This window comes from Enoplosus armatus, chromosome 2 (genome assembly GCF_043641665.1).
Source record: "Enoplosus armatus isolate fEnoArm2 chromosome 2, fEnoArm2.hap1, whole genome shotgun sequence".
In the NCBI taxonomy this organism is placed as follows: Eukaryota; Metazoa; Chordata; class Actinopteri; order Centrarchiformes; family Enoplosidae; genus Enoplosus; species Enoplosus armatus.
The window spans coordinates 353,865-370,169 of record NC_092181.1 but is presented as its reverse complement, the minus strand read 5'-3'; the positions used below and the strand labels follow the sequence as shown (position 1 = coordinate 370,169).

Here is a 16,305-nt window from a genome sequence, read left to right as displayed (position 1 = left end):
GTATACATATATGTATATACAGTATATAGATATATGCATGTGCTGATTTTATATGTAACCTCACTTGTCATGAGGGCAGACATTGTGCATAATTATTGTTCATGTGCCAATCACAACTGTCTATCAGGTGTTACTCAGTGGCATAGATGTGTTTGTTCCCCCCAACAGCCTTGAAGGCCGAGCTTTCAAAGATGGGAGAATTAGATATGTGTATGTATTATTTGTTCTTTAAAACAAAAGTGTGACAAAAAAAGAACTCGACAGGAGAGACTCAGCAGGGGGAGGTGTAAAGTTTCGCTCCATGGGAATACTGCAATCTTTGCTTCAGTCATCATTGCATTTATTCATTCATTTGGATGCCCATTACAAAAATGCTGTGTGTGCAGTTAGTAGTTAAATAAAGCTTTCATTAATAAAGTAGTTGATTACGTGGTTTGTGTGTATGAAGTACTGCGGTCACAGTTTATGAGTCAAGCTCTCACACCACCTCCAGATCTAGACTGAATTAATGAATTGGCAATCATTTTCCTTTTCTAAGAGTGGTGACCCGAGGTGAATTTAATGCATGTTAAATTATTTTTCTCAGTGTAAATACTGATTATTTCTGATAGCCCAAAGTGAGTGTCATCACTCTACTTCATCTTTTGTGCCAATTAATGTATTTACGCTAATACCTTTCACTGCACTGTAGCTGTACTGCATTTTTTATTCTTCTGTTTAATCTGTGATATTCTGTTTTGGCTCATTTTTATCTTCTATTTTATTCTGTTTTACTCTTTTTAAAAAAACTGTCTTTTTATATTGTGATTTTATATTGCCATGTGTTTCTTTTGCACTTTGAATTGCCTTGTTGTTGAAAGGTGCTATACAAATAAACCATGTTACCTCGTACCTTTTGTACACTTGTGACTGGTGTATTTCCTCAGGGAGTAAATTACTTTTGGTCTTAGTCAGTAACTTGAAGTACAATATTTTATTTTTGACTTTCTAAATTCTGATGTCACCATTTCTGGACCCAAGTATGGGTAATGTCTTAAATGTTATTGTAGAACAACTAATTACACATGTTCTTTATGACTGACACCAACATTGTTAATGTCAAACATGTTTCAACATGTTATTCAGTTGTGTTTCGAGCTGAAAGCAGAATGACTTCTGTGGGTATAAGAAACTGTTGATTTTCCCCAATTAGACTAGATTAGACTCTCTTCTCTTGAAATTCAATGACTAACGAATCTCATTGTAGTTTATTATCATTAGGTGAGGGTGAAATACTTAGACTGCTTCAGATTGATCCAAAGGCAACAGTGTTGTTATGTATTTCTGCATTTTATATTATCTGTTTATTAATCTGCAGCAGTTATTCTTAGTCAAAATGTCTCAGCTCTGCAGTAACTTCATGAATTTGTTCAGAAGTGAATGTGTGGATATTCAGTGGTAAGTGGTGGAGAAGGGGTCATTAATAATCTATAAGCAAATCAAAGTCTTGACTTCCCCAGTGCTCATTTGCCAGTGAGAACAAAAATGTGGCTATAAAAGTATAAATTCTTCATTTTATTTAAAGCTGGAGTGTGGAACTTTTGTCTCCCCCTTCTTGCGTATGCCTACAGGTTTTTCCATGGCCCGGAGTTGCGTTCTCTAACTAATTACCAAAAATCACAGTTCTGTTTCTCTGTATTTACCATGGATGTATTATATTTACGCATTCTAACTGCCCGCCAATTCAGCTTTTTTTCTGCACTTCTGGTGCAGCAGTGCAGAAATGTCTCCACAGACACCAGATTTAAAAACTCTCTGTACTTCGAAATACAGAGAGATTGGCTTCATCAGAATTGTGTGAAGTCGTTTGGCAACAGCGTGAATGTTGACGTTCATTTATATGTGAAAGTCCCACAGACCAGGGCGTCCTGGTAGCTCACTGGGTAGAGTGCGCACCACATACCTCCTTACCGCAGCGGCCCATGTCCCCCACCCCCACCGCATTTCCTGTAATTCTTCACTGTCACTATCCAATAAAGGCAAAAAATCAAAACACATCATGAAAAAGAAATCATACAGGGTGAGACATGAAAGATGTATAAAAGTACAGAATCTGCAAGTGTGTTAATTAATTCATTGATTTTACTAACTGCTAAGTCCCAATTTTGTACCAGTGTAACACCACAGAGATGCAGAAATGATTGTCATCAATTGTCATATTTACTAAAATGTTGATTAAATATCTGTCTGACACACTGAGAAAACTGTTAAGTTTATAAACTGAAATTATAGATACAAAAGAAGGTTTAACTGGGAGACTACAACTCCTAAAACTGACGTAATGCCTCTGCTATAGAAAAGACATATCATTCTGTTGGAGTAGTTGTAAATACAGGAACACTCCACTCTAATTATACAGTCGTGTCACAGCGTGAAGTCCAGTCCCCACTCGAATAGTGTTTCCCTTCCGTTACAATTGTGTTTCCCGCAGTGTCCCCCTTGGAGGGTGGGGTTAGGGCTTAGGTTAGGTTATGGTTAAGCATTTCAGAAATTGACTGGTTGGGGGATGGGTGCAGGTTAAGGTGAGAGGAAACACATATGGACGGGACTTCTACACAACACCAGCTTGCAGAGAGCACAGAACAATACTTAAGACTGAAAGAAAGAATTACACTACTGTTAGAAAATAGAGCAAGCATCAGTGTTTCTACTATAATAGCCTTTATTACAGTATTGCATGCACAGTTGACTTAGTATGTACTATGACAACTAAAATGGCCACCCCAGGGCCCACACACTAGTCTTACACCACTATAAGAGAATTTTTTTTAATTTTTTTTAAACTGTGTTAGCAATTCAGTGAACCAGATGAAGACTATTATGGTGTGAAAGCACTGATTTGTAACATTAAAGCTTGGTCCATTACTGTTGACTGAATTAATTCTTTCATCCCTTCAGCTCACATTGACTCATACATTCTGGAGGATATGCAGCCTTGCACCTGATTCTCTGATATATATTCTATAAATTCATGTTAATCTTCTGATACATATTGTACAGAAGAGACCATGATTTTCTTCCTCCTGCATATTTTGTTCATATACTTTGATAGCATGTTGTTTATCCATATTCTTTGTATTATGCTGGAATTCATATATTATTATTCATATGACTGCACTGAATATGTTGTAATGTTGAAATTGTCTGCTTTGTTATTTTTGATATCACCTCATTTGCTCTATTCTTATTTATAACCTGGTCTTTTTCTTTGCTGTATCTTATTTGCCGCTGCAACGATCCAATTTCCCCACGGGGATCATTAGAGTTTCATCTCCTCTAGTAATCATTTAATGCACAATAGAACAGAGAAAGCATCTTAACTCTTTGTGGAATACATATGATCCGTAAAGGCTGTCCAAACAATAAAAGGACTTGAGCTCCCTGTAGGTTTTAGATGGCTTAGTCTAAAGCCGAAGAGGTTAACCATCTTTCCAGTGTTTATATACTGCTAATGCGTAAAGAAAGACATACAATGAAGACAAATTTACCTACACGACAGCACATAAATGCACTGTTCCTCCACGTCAAACTCAGATATGCGCTAGTGCTGGATGATGGAAGACCTGCATATTAGTTAGCGAACAAAAAGTGGTTAGCAACTCTGCGAAGTAATGACTCTTTCACAAGAAGATGTCAGATAGCATATACCATGATGTGGAGCTCCATCAAGAAGATGATTACACTTTGTACTGAATGACTGCTGTTCCACATTGGTTTGAGAGTATACCGAGGAGGAAATGGTGCTAGGGCGAGCAGAGTGAGACAGACATCTGTCATGCTAACCGATCTAACATGTAACTACACAGAAAAAACATGAAAATTACTCTAAGGATGAAGATGTCTTACGAGTGAAATCGTTGGCACCGTGAGATTGAAATGCAGATGTGTTTTAGTGGCCGAAGCAATGAACGGAAATTCAAACAAAAATACAGCAGGCAGTAGTCCCCTGAAATCTATGTTCCTTTGATGAAAAATGATAACTACAATGTCCTACCACCAAAAGGTCATGTAAAAACAGTAGTGGTCTGACATTGTGTTGTAAGCAACATTTTCTAATGTACTGCTTAGAAAAGGTTGTATGTGAAAGCTTTTCTTTTGCTTTTCCATTATACCCACATCACATTTAATCACAGCATATAACTATCATTTCACATATTGTTATAGGCTGCAGCAGAATGGAAGCTTAAAGAGGTTTGAGGCAAGGGTTTCTCTGACTGAACAACTCACTTGGGCATTTTAACTCAGAGAGCAGAATCAGAGTAACAGCTGAATGCTTTGAACTAAGGGCCATCACAAAGTGGCTATTTGAAGATGAGTATAAGATAGCTACATATACAGTGAGCGTGTATCTGTGTGTTCATACATCCCTGGCCTTCACTGCAATCATTATCTACATCAATACTGCAGAGTGAAGGTAGAAACATTGTTTGTGCAAGAGAGATCTCATCTCATCCACCTCTCTCCTCTAATGCATGACCACCCTTGCTTCATTTGCTCCAACAAACACTTTTAAACCTTTTTATTTCAAAAGAAGCAAGCAAACAGGGAATATGTATAATGAACTGAGACTTATGCAAAAATGTAAATATGTACTATAAATGAGAGTAACTACGCAAAGACGATGCCCACACAGAGGCTTGTGTTGGGAGTGATTTAAGTTTCTTTAAAGCAACTTTATGCAACAATTGTTACTTTATGCTACCTGGCACCCCTACAGTTTTTGGAGTGCATTTCACCCTCATGGACAGCTGTGCACATGCATTTGTTGACAAGCTGGAGGATTTGGATTTGGTGTGCTGACTTGGCTCATGATCAAAAACTAGCAATTTGACAACTTTGCTAACACAGCCAAACATCAAGCAAGTGCAACAATACAAGACATAGCAAGCCAGCTATTACTTACCAGTAATAGTGCTCTGTCACTCTCTCTTTTTCATTTCTTAGCTTCCTCCGTCTATGTCCTCTTCCCCTCTGCCATGATGTCCATACTGAGAATACTGAGCTAGACCCATGTGTGGCGTAGTGCCATAAAACATTTTGCACTACTCGCGGGAGATGTTACCCGTTCAACCAAGTTACATAGTGCAAGAAAAGGCCTTCGGGCCGCAGAGTGGGAATGAAAGAAGCGCCATTCCCCCTATTACCAATCAGTGTACCATCTAAATGATATTGCAGCTGTTATTTTAAGGTATAAGGTAATGGTTACATAATGTTGCTTTAAGTCTTCATGTCTAATGAAACCTCAGCATCCCATGTACAAACACACACGTACACACACAAGCCATTTCAGCATGAAAGCAACGGCTATGTATATCCCTAAAGACATTCACACAAACAAATATTCCATTTGATTGTCTAAACACAGTATACAGTCTCTTGTCCAACAGGCATACACACACACACACACACACACACACACACACACACACACAGAGACTCCATTAAGATGAGTGTGTTCATTATTTATCATTGTTTACATCTTTGATAGAGTGCCAGTGGAGATAACAAGGCTAAAACTGCTGACTGATGGATATTTTGCCTTCACACATATACAGTACAGACACACTTACACACTGGATTGAACACCTCCTGCTACGCGCACACACACACACACACACACACACACACTCACAGTGAGCTTATAGAGCTGTACAAACTGGCAGGGGGTCAGCTGTTTGTCTGTGTTTGTGTGTGTGTTCTTTATTTATCAACATTTGACACATTGCCACTGGAAATAATAGGACTAAAGTGCTGACTGATTCAGATTTAGGTGTCACATATACGCCCAGACACTACTTGGTTGTCTTACACACACACACACACACACACAAATACCCTTGAGTCGATGCACAGAAATACATATCAAAGTGATTTAATGTTAAAGTTCTTGCCTCTCTCAGTGAGTTTAAACTGAAAATGTTGCTGACTCCATAAAAAGACATCTTTGTTTTGTGCAGACAGAGATTTAAAGTGGAAATCCTTCCCTTTTTTGTGCCTTTTCTCTTTGGTGATATATATTCATTGCTGAGCTGGTTTTGGCCTGCATTCCTCAGAGATCATCTGTCAGTCAAACAGTGTGGGTGGTGCTGCGATGTCTTGTTTGAATTTTGAGTTTGAGTGACACTCGGCCGGTTGGCTATCACTGCCCGTGTAATCTCATCACCACTCTTCAGAGCTTGGAGGACATTCAGGGTTAAAGGCAGAGTTTTCAATGCAAACATTTTGGTGTTGTTTCTCTCCATAGTACATATCCATAAGGCTCAACAAAAACGTTCAAATCATTTCCCAGTTGATGAAACATATGCAAAGCCTTTTTGGATGTTTTACTACATGCTTTGTCTTCTTTTCCCATTTTATTTGCACAAAACTGGCCACATAACTGGTGTATTTGTGTGACAAAACACAAACAATAAAAGGACTCGCTCATTAAAACATTGATATTCAGCTCCACTAGCAGTGAAAAACTCCACAGGATAACACCTTGACAGTACAAGAAGAGCAGAGACATCCTGAGATACTGCATATCAATATCAATAAAACCTGTGTTGTCTTACCTACAATATATTTGCTCCATGATTACAGTATTACCAAATAATATTTTGTACTGTAGCCACAATAATAATTCCATTAATCTTACAAAACCACCACCTCATCTGAAATTCATTAACATGACAGGATAGCTTTCTAATTTCAGGGTAAAATTAAAAATCTCTCAATATCTCAGGTGCTTGTCAATACCTCAGGGAAGACATTTTGTGCTTCTGCAATTGATTGTGGTCATAAGAGCCTTGCATTTGTCCAGTCTCCAGCACCATTGAAGGGGTGGTGATAATTACAGCCACATCAGGGTCCAAGTCAGTTGAGGAAGCTACAGAACACTTCAGTTATTCAACATTGCAAACCGTGTATAAGCTAAGTCCAACTGGAGGCAAAGGGAAATCCACTGAGCTCAGTGTAATGTGTGGAAAAATGGAAAATTCAATGCTCCTATGTGTATCGTATTGATGATGTTCTAATAAGACCAACAGTAGGCTTTCAGTTGGTCTTATTAGAACATGATCAATTACCTTATAAGATTAAGTAGGACCCACATGGCCATTCGGCATTAATCTACACATGTGGTGTGACATATTAGTCAGATAATCTGTTTCAACCTAAATACAAAAGTCCAACCCTGTAATTAAATAGTTGAGATTAAATTTAAATACAAGCTGCTTAAGAGATCCGTTGCATGTTAGTCGAGCCTAACACTTATTTTCTTCTCTCAGGTACCATATGGATTTTCCTATAAAAATATAATCAAGGCATCATTAAGTCTCCAACGTAATGAACAGAGTCTGGCATGTTGTTAAATTGGTGAGAAAATCAACTCAATCAAGTATAACTCTCATTCACACAAAATATATATCTCAAATCACTCAAATATCAAAGCCTTCTGTTGTCTCTCTTTTTTTTCTGTGTGTGCGTGTGTCTCTGTGTGTTTGCACAGCTATGTGTGTGTTTGCGTGTGTGTGTGCACTAACCATTCAAGCGATTAACATCAGGTGTGTCAGCACTCTAAGTCTGATGGATACATCACATTAAGCCCTCTCCACTGTGTGTGTGCGTGTGTGTGTGCATGTGCATGTGTGACACATGAGGACAGAGTATTTCACGCTGGACTCTCCCATTATCTGAGGTCAGCACTGTTACTGACAAAGTGAGAAAAATGTGTGTGTGTGTGTGTGTGTGTGTGTGTGTGTGTGTGTGTGTGTATATGTGCGTGTGCAATAAATTACAGACTGCAGGTGTGAACAGCCATAATAACGGTGGCTGGTCTAGACGAGGAGCTGAGTACAGCAAGTTTGGGAGCTCATACTGCCTTCAACAGCACATTTTACCCTCCCTCTCTCACACACACACAGACAGTCATGCACATCAGCATACACACAGACACACAAACAAACACACTCATACTGAAAAAGAACAGTAAATGTGACCTACCACATTATGACATGTCATGCCCTTTAACCTAATCCATGCAGTGGTCACATACTTGGTTATATATATATTATTATGATGGATTTCATTTTAACACAGACGATGAGTTATGATTGAATTTACTATGCTGGGTGAACCATTTTTATGATACTTATAATACACTTATGAGCATTTAAATTACAACATCGTTTTTTTTCAGGCACTATTGCTCATCACCCTCAAATTAATCACTGACCTCACATTAAGTGCATGGTAATGGAGAATACATAATTCCCTGTAATGCACAATAAATAACACTAGATGTTCTCACTTGTTTTACATGGAATACTAAACTAAATGCAAGTTTTTAACAGCATGGGCAAATTTGCTCCCATATTTATATTCAATCATGCTATTTTAGGTAATGACGATGCAATTAAGTTGCCTGATAATTGTTTGAGGACAGACTCACTAATTGACTAAAACAGGGGTTTATTATCCTCCTATGTAGTTTATCCTTGAAAACCAAACTATGTACTGTATATAGTTGATAAATTATGGTTTAAAGAGTAAAATTGACAAATTAACGCATAAGTGAAACAATGTATAGATACAACAAAACATCAGCTCACGGACCGTAGGTTTGAAGGGGCCCTGAACTAGAAGATGGTGAAGGTGACAGTCCCTCGATGAACACTCGTAACACTCCCACAGCCACACATCAAACTGCACACTCTGCCTGTCTCTGCCAGCCCATCATCCACTCACTTCCACTCCATGAGGCAGTGAAACAGACACCTCTCCAAGTCCCTATGGACCCCAGAGGCAGAGGACAGGAGGGAGAAGCTGAGCGTAGATGATGGGACACACTATTTAAACCACACACACACACTTACTCCCATCATTCCCTCTCCCCCCTTTTTCCTCTGTCTTCTTCCATGCATCATTCACCATCCTCCCTGCTCGCCTCCCTCACTCCAATCTCTCTGTTTTCCACTCTCTCTCTGCCTTTACCACACCGATCTCTCAGATTAGTTTATTTGTAAAGAAGCTTAAAGTTACACCAGGCAAGGCTTTTATGTAAAAATACACATATTTCTTCAACATAAATCTCAAGAGCAGCTGTGACAGCGAAGAGCACTCCATCCGTTAATTGAGATCATGTACCTATCGCCCTATTTGCCTGAAGGAAGTGACAAATTCAAATCTTCCACTAAACAGCAGTGAGTAAATGCTCTACACGCAGAAAGCTGGATCTTTCTCCTTGCTCTCTTCCGTTTAATCTCCTTTGGCATAAAACATCATAATATCTTGTTTTTACAGCTCAGTATTGGTACTTTCTATCTGTAAGGAAACAGTAAGGTAGTAAGAAATGTGCTGAATTAAATTACCTTGACATTTTAATTTGGTAAAATGCTCAGTTCATTTGCCGGTAACAGATTTTTAAGTGCACATTAACAACAGTTTATTTTGAATTGTGATAATGACATTTACAATGTTGAATTGGATTTGCAGTGAAATTCACTGCAATTTAGTATAATTCAATACAAATATCATTTACAATAATTTGCTTCCTTGGAGCTGAATTAAGGACATCTCCAAGAAAATAAAAGGTGCACATTGAGGCAAACATGCAAATTCACACTATGAATTTATACTTTATAATTTATAGAATTTATAATTTTGTCTACTGAGAAGTTATGCTAGAGCGATGGTTCTATACAGGTTTATGTGTTATGGGTAACTGTAGGTTGCACAGGCTCGCAGAGTAGCTGATGTACATCACTCTCAAATCTCATCAAGGTATCATGGGAACCAAAGCATCAAGCAAGCTGATTGGTTAATCCAGCTCCTATTGGTTGGTGGGGTCCTTACTTTTTGCCACAGCAAGAAAGTCAATTTTTGCCCTTATTCAGGTTATATCTCAGTGTACTTATATAACCACAGCATATGAGGCTTAAGGTTAATATAAGTCACATTAGATGGTGTACGTTCTTTGGTGGATTGGTGAATTGAAGAGCAACATTCAATTATTGTTCATTTTTATAGAAACCTGTGAGACATCATTAAGGATGCTGGTGAGTCACCTGAACCCCAGTTCCTGAGACACTGACCTGTAGTCATGAGAACTGACCGTATCCGTCTCTCTTGCCTCAGTTTTATGAGCTACTCATAAGCCAGATTTGTTTTTGCCTGTTTTATTCCTGTTGTATTTCCCTGTCGCAACCCTATTTTACGCAGCCATAACCCCGTTTCTAATTAATGTTGGTCATTTTTATTGATTTTCCAATTGTTGTTTTATCGTCTTTAAAGCACCCTGTAACTCTGATCTGAAAAGAACCACAAGAATAAAGTTTTATTTTATGCCCCACTGGTTGGCAGCCAATCAGGATTTAAAAATAAAAAAGCACACTTCACACACTGCCAGTAAAAGTTTACCATCGTCACCTATGTCGAAGAATACCCAAAGGAATTACAGACCACCGGCAGTGTTCTTGTTATTCTTCTCCCATTTATCACTTTAATGTGCTATTTATAAGTTTGATGTGGTTAAGTTTTAAAAGTGCACAAAGTTAAACAGAGGAGTCTTTCTTCCTTGGAGTTTAGATTTCGCTATAAAGACAGATACTGCTATGTTCCCGTAAGTACTGAGGAAAGTTTGACACCCATATTGTGATGGTGGAGGCAGAGTTTATTGTAGTGTAAACACAATTCTAAATGTTGATAAATCACATCTAGTTTGTGACTTCAGTATACAAGAGGAGCAGTATATGCACATATTGTAAGAGGCCATGCCAGGATGCAGAGCAGCACACCATAAACCTCATTATGAAAGGCCAAAACACTGTGGATTGAGCAGGTATTGAGATGATAAACACACATTGCACAAATTGCACACTTTAACACACACACACACACACACGAACACATGCACGCACACACACATCATAGTTTAGTCCAGACCAGGAATTAGGCAGGCTGATTGGTGAGTGACAACTGAAATTGAATTTCTCTGCAGTGAAAGCCCAAAGGGCTCAGGGGAGGACACACACACACACACACACACACACACACACACACACACACACAAATGTGTGTATAGACACAAACATGGAAAGGCACACACACTCGTACATACACACACACATCAGCATGAACAATTGCCGAATAATTGCTGGCACATGTACGTATACTCTCTCTCAGTTTCCCTCTCTCTCTCTCTCTCCCACAAACACACATACGTAAACTCCTATCCCCACAAGTCCCTGCTCTCCAATTTACTGCCAAAGCTGTCTCTTCAAAAGCAAATCTCTTTTTCTCCCCACACCATCACAATGGGAATCGCATCTGGTAACTCCAAACAAAACAAAAAGTTTGAGAAAGGCCTTCATTACAATGCAGCTGGTTAGATGTGATTTGAATGGTGTCGATGGAAATGACAATCGTGGAGCCATAGACGAAGCTACTCCCTATAGCCGCATGTGAAATGAGAAATGATGAAGAAGGGAAATGTAGTTCTGCATTTGTGTTTGTGTGTTTGTATGTATGAGAGATTTTATTTTGAATGTTCTTTGCCTTTAAATTAGACTATGATGATAATGATGAGCTATAATGAGTAGCTGGGTGTTTGTGATGGAAACCTGCTACACAAGGAGGCCCTTGCATCAGAGGTGTGAAGGGGCAACAAGCAGTGCAACAACAGTAAATTGAGAAATAAATTACTTAATGCAAATGTGCTACCATGCACAAGAGTCACGTCAGACGAAACAATTGCACCTGTGTTGATTGCAACAGAAAACAAATGTGCAGCAAAGTAGAAAAAAAGGCCAATCAATTGGAGCTGAACATGTTGATCATGTGCTGAAGGTAAACACGCCAGACCGATACAGATGGGGAGAGTGAAAGGATAACGACAGCCTGCCTTTTCATGTGCACGTATGTTAATGCGTGATTAGAGGTCTCCAATGAACTCAATACATGATAACAGGACTGGTGCTTTGTGTCTCCAGTAGTTTGCTCTGCATTGTGCACATCTACAGCTCCAAATAAAAGTATGCCTTCTCTTGTTCTTTAAAACTGTGGCTCCAAAAACTTTTTCTCAAAAGAAATAAAAGTTAAAAAATCATAATGAAACTAGGGAAAGGACAAAGGAGCCAAGTTGAATTTTATTGAATTCCATGTTGTCTGATGGTGTCTTCCCTCATCCTTTTGTTTTTGGGGTTTGGCCAGGCCTCCCAACGCCTGCAGTTTTGGTAAACTTGTGGTATTTTTTGGTAAATAAAACAATTTAGCTTTGAAAATAATCCTCGGGTATGGCGTCCTCTTTATATGTTGCTCATCACAAGGTTGAGCCCAGTGTTTTTCTGGTAAGTAAGTAGTAAGTGTGTATGGAGAATGCACTGCATGCTTGTTTAACCAGTGCAGCAGCCAGAGTGGGGTTCAAAAGAAACTATATGTTTGGGTGGTAATAATGTCTACTGTGATGAATTTAAGCTGAAATGACCACTTGTATCCTTTTGTCATATGACATATGGAGCATGTCTGACATATTGGCTAATCATGGACATCATGGTTCCTTTCACACATAAATTCTTCACCAATAAAGGAAGTCACTGCTTCACCCTACATGGCTTTCAGTGATATGTATAGTGCATAGACACAACAATCTTCAGCTCATCCTCCGAAGTGGAAAATTTTTATGTTTATGTGAATGTATCGTGATGACCTCTTCAACCTCACACGGCTACTCAAACTCCAGACTGTCTCCGTCAAGTTATCATCCACTGACTTCCCCTCCATGGGGCAGTGAAATAGACACCTCTCCCAGTCTCCGAGGACCCCAGAGGCGGAGGACAGGAGGGAGAAGCAGAGCGTGGATGTTCAGACACTATATTTAAACCATGTGTAGACAGACACTTACTCAACCTTATCAACCCTCTCCCTTCTTTCCTATTTTCATCTCTTCTTCACCCCATCATCCCCACTCCGTGTCCCTCCGTCCTCCAGGCCTCCATAACAATCCAGTCTTTCTCTGCTCATCTTATTGTTTTTTTTTTGGTTTTGTTTTTCCCTTCTCTGTCAACCATACTGATCTCTCCCGCCAGCTACTCTCTTTCAAACTTCACCATGCAGCTGTGCTAGTGATTAGATTAATAGCCAAGCGGCTGAAGGGACTCTGTTGCAGGATAACACACGATATTAATCTGTACAATATTTATTTCAAGATCACTCTAAAGTCTGACAGCTGACAACAGGGCCCAAGAGAAAGGTCAAGCACATTTTTTTTTTGGCATCATTGTGTCTTCCTTCTTTTTCTTGCCATCCCAGGAGTCTATTTTACATATTTGTTTCTTTCTCACATTCTCATCTCTCTTTCAATGCAACTAAAATGAAAAAATGTGCATATATGTGACTTTTTTGCAGGACATGCAAGGGTACTCAGATTGTGTTCTTCATTCAAGAACCATCTGTAAAATGTCCCCTTCCTGCATTTAAAAAAAACATTTTTCATTTTGTGAAAACCACTTGAATGATTGATTAAAAATAGGTAACACTGTGGTCAAGGTCAAATGATGAAAATGTCTGAAGTCCCTTTTCACTGACTACATGTTTACTGATGAATGCAAGCAACGAATGTAGATGAGTTCATTAAGAATTGTAAGGCCTAGCAGACAGAATTGCTTATTGTTATATCATGCATATGACATAATAATGTCAATTACATTCATATCTTCCCAACTTTCTCTATACAGTATTCACCATACATACTCAACACTCCAATGCAAATCATACACTTCTTTCTGCATTGATGAAAAATGCATGGGCATTATTATCATTTCATGTATCATACGCACTTCGAATATAACAAAAACAGTTTCTCTACTTAACTTCTGTACTTCTATTCATGCACTGTTATTTATTTATTTTTTAAACTTTTTCAACTCCCTCCCTGCCTTTATAACTCTGCCTGTCTCTTATACGGTCTCTGTTTTTCACACACCAGGATGTCGCCTATGAAATATCTTGTGCTCTTTCATGCTTAGCCCTCAGGCATATTTAGCTATCTTTTCCCCCCACCTCTCTTATATTCTGAAGTCTCTCTCGAAACATAAGGCATGATGTGGGGAGGCTTTACCAGAGGTTTGCAGGGGTCAAATTCTGCCTAATTTGCATATATACTATCACAGGAGTTCCTTGAGCCCCAAGGCAATATGGGATGTTAGATGTATGGATGCTGTAACTCCTGGATGACATGCTCAGAAAGTCTAGGTTGGAAAAAAAGATGTATGAACATATACAGAGGGAAGCATTGACTAGGGATGGATAGCATAAATATTGTTATATATATATATATATTATACTATTTTGTGCTAATGTTCAATATTTATAAAATTAACACTTTTATAGTATTACCTACAGTGGATGTCACTGCTTCACTATCTGTTCCTTTTCCCTCTCAGTCAAGTCAAATGTACTTATTTGACATTTAAAAGCACAAAGCCATTGTGTATCAAAGCACTTTCCAAAAAGTTGCTTACAAAGCAGTGCGAAAGGAGGCATAGCCTGGACATCAAAAGTAATAACAAAACATAATGGGAACAAGGACGTAGTTAAAATCACAAAATAAGAGCAATAGAGCATAAAAAAAGCATGTCAGCCACATTGAAATGCCAATGAATAAAAACAGGTTTTGAGATGAGTTTTGAGTATTTTGACTGAATCAGCTGATTTCAGTGTTTCACAGAGGCTATTCCTCAATGGCAGTGGAGTCACTGCAAAAGCCTTTTGGCCATCAAACCACCAACCTAAACAACAAATACGTCCTTTGCCATTGCCTTCCAAAGCAACACAGACTGTATGATACATGTGGTTACAAAAATAAATGATATGGCTGCATCTGCTTGGATAAAGTTAGGGAAAGATGGCAGTTCTCGTGCCTTTGCTGTTGACAGACAGGAGGAATAGTTCATACTTCCACTTGAGGTCTTTATCAGTTAAAAGTGAACAGGCCATGGAACAAAAAAGCCAAAGCTAAACCAAGACCACCGGAGAGCCTAAGAGGGCGAGCAAAGCAGTTTGGCAGTATGGACGATGTGTAACATCCCCTTGTTGAACAAAGAACTTTGAAGTAAGCTCATTTTGTAATGCAAGTCTTAATTTGGACAGGACAAAATTAAAAAAATGCATTAAAAATATTAACACATTTTTCTCCAGAAACATGGTCGTGAATTGGTGCACAAAAAAGAATAACATGAGGAAGAAAAGGAAGAAAGGTTGCTGAATTACTGAAAAAATCTTATTATTAAAAAGTTTCAAATAATTTAACTAATAATTGGACACTATCGTTTTAAATCAAAGACAACATCTACCTGATATATTGGTGCAACTAGTATACACACATGCGTATGTGTACACACACACTCTCTCCCGTTGAACCTCTGTTGATTTTATCATCACTCTCATGTTGTGTTACATTACAGCAAACCTTTTAAACCACATCTTATTGCTTTCTCACATAAACAAAAAACCATATAACACCCTGGCACTTTAATGACATATACACGCCTCTCACCGGAGTGAAGTTCATGACTTTGAGAATCCAGATGGTCAGCGCCAGGTTGACGATCATGGTGACGAGGAGGAGGAGGATGAAGAAGTACAAGCATCTCTTCCGCCAGCCGTAGATTCCCACTGCTGGGTAAACCTGGGCGCCGCACACCGACGCCCCACGCTGGTGGAGCGGGTTAGGCTGCGCCGCAAGAATATACTGCTCCTGGGTCATCTGAAAGGGACACAAATATGGAGAATATATGTAATCGCACATTTTTTATGAGACATTTCTCTTCGATTTAAAGTTTGATCTAAGAATTCATCTTTAACACGGCGCACTGATTTTGAGGGAATAACTTAACTGAAATATATAATTTATTAATTCTAAATACAGATGAGTCACTTGTCATCATTTGTCAACTGAGATTACCTTAGTAGTTTCACTTAACAATTGTTCAGCTCTGCACAGATACTAGACATGCGTAGAAGTAAATATTTCAAGGGGAAAAAGACAGAGAAAAGATGTCATGTTTATTTCTCCCTTTCTCCATCCATGCAGTGAAGACTAATGTAAGGCAAAGAGAGGAGAGGATGAACTTTGGGGGTTTTGGTCATTGTGGTGGGGAGGATGGAAATAGTATTAAATAAAGAGGAAAAACAGAACAACAGGAAAAAGAGAGAGAAAGATAGGAGCAAAGTGTGAGCAAGCAGGGGTGAGCGTAAACGAGAAAGACCAAAGGATGATAAAAATAAGAT

General features: G+C 38.7%; 1 protein-coding gene across 1 annotated transcript in view; it reads right to left on the bottom strand.

The window, feature by feature from the left end:
• LOC139296676 (zeta-sarcoglycan-like) overlaps positions 1–15,781 on the bottom strand; it is a 137,961-nt gene extending 122,180 nt beyond the window's left edge. The window contains exon 1 of the mRNA XM_070919152.1: positions 15,572–15,781. Within this exon, the coding sequence (XP_070775253.1) occupies positions 15,572–15,781 (210 nt within the window). The remainder of the gene's footprint in view (positions 1–15,571) is intronic.
• Positions 15,782–16,305: the final 524 nt, after the last annotated feature.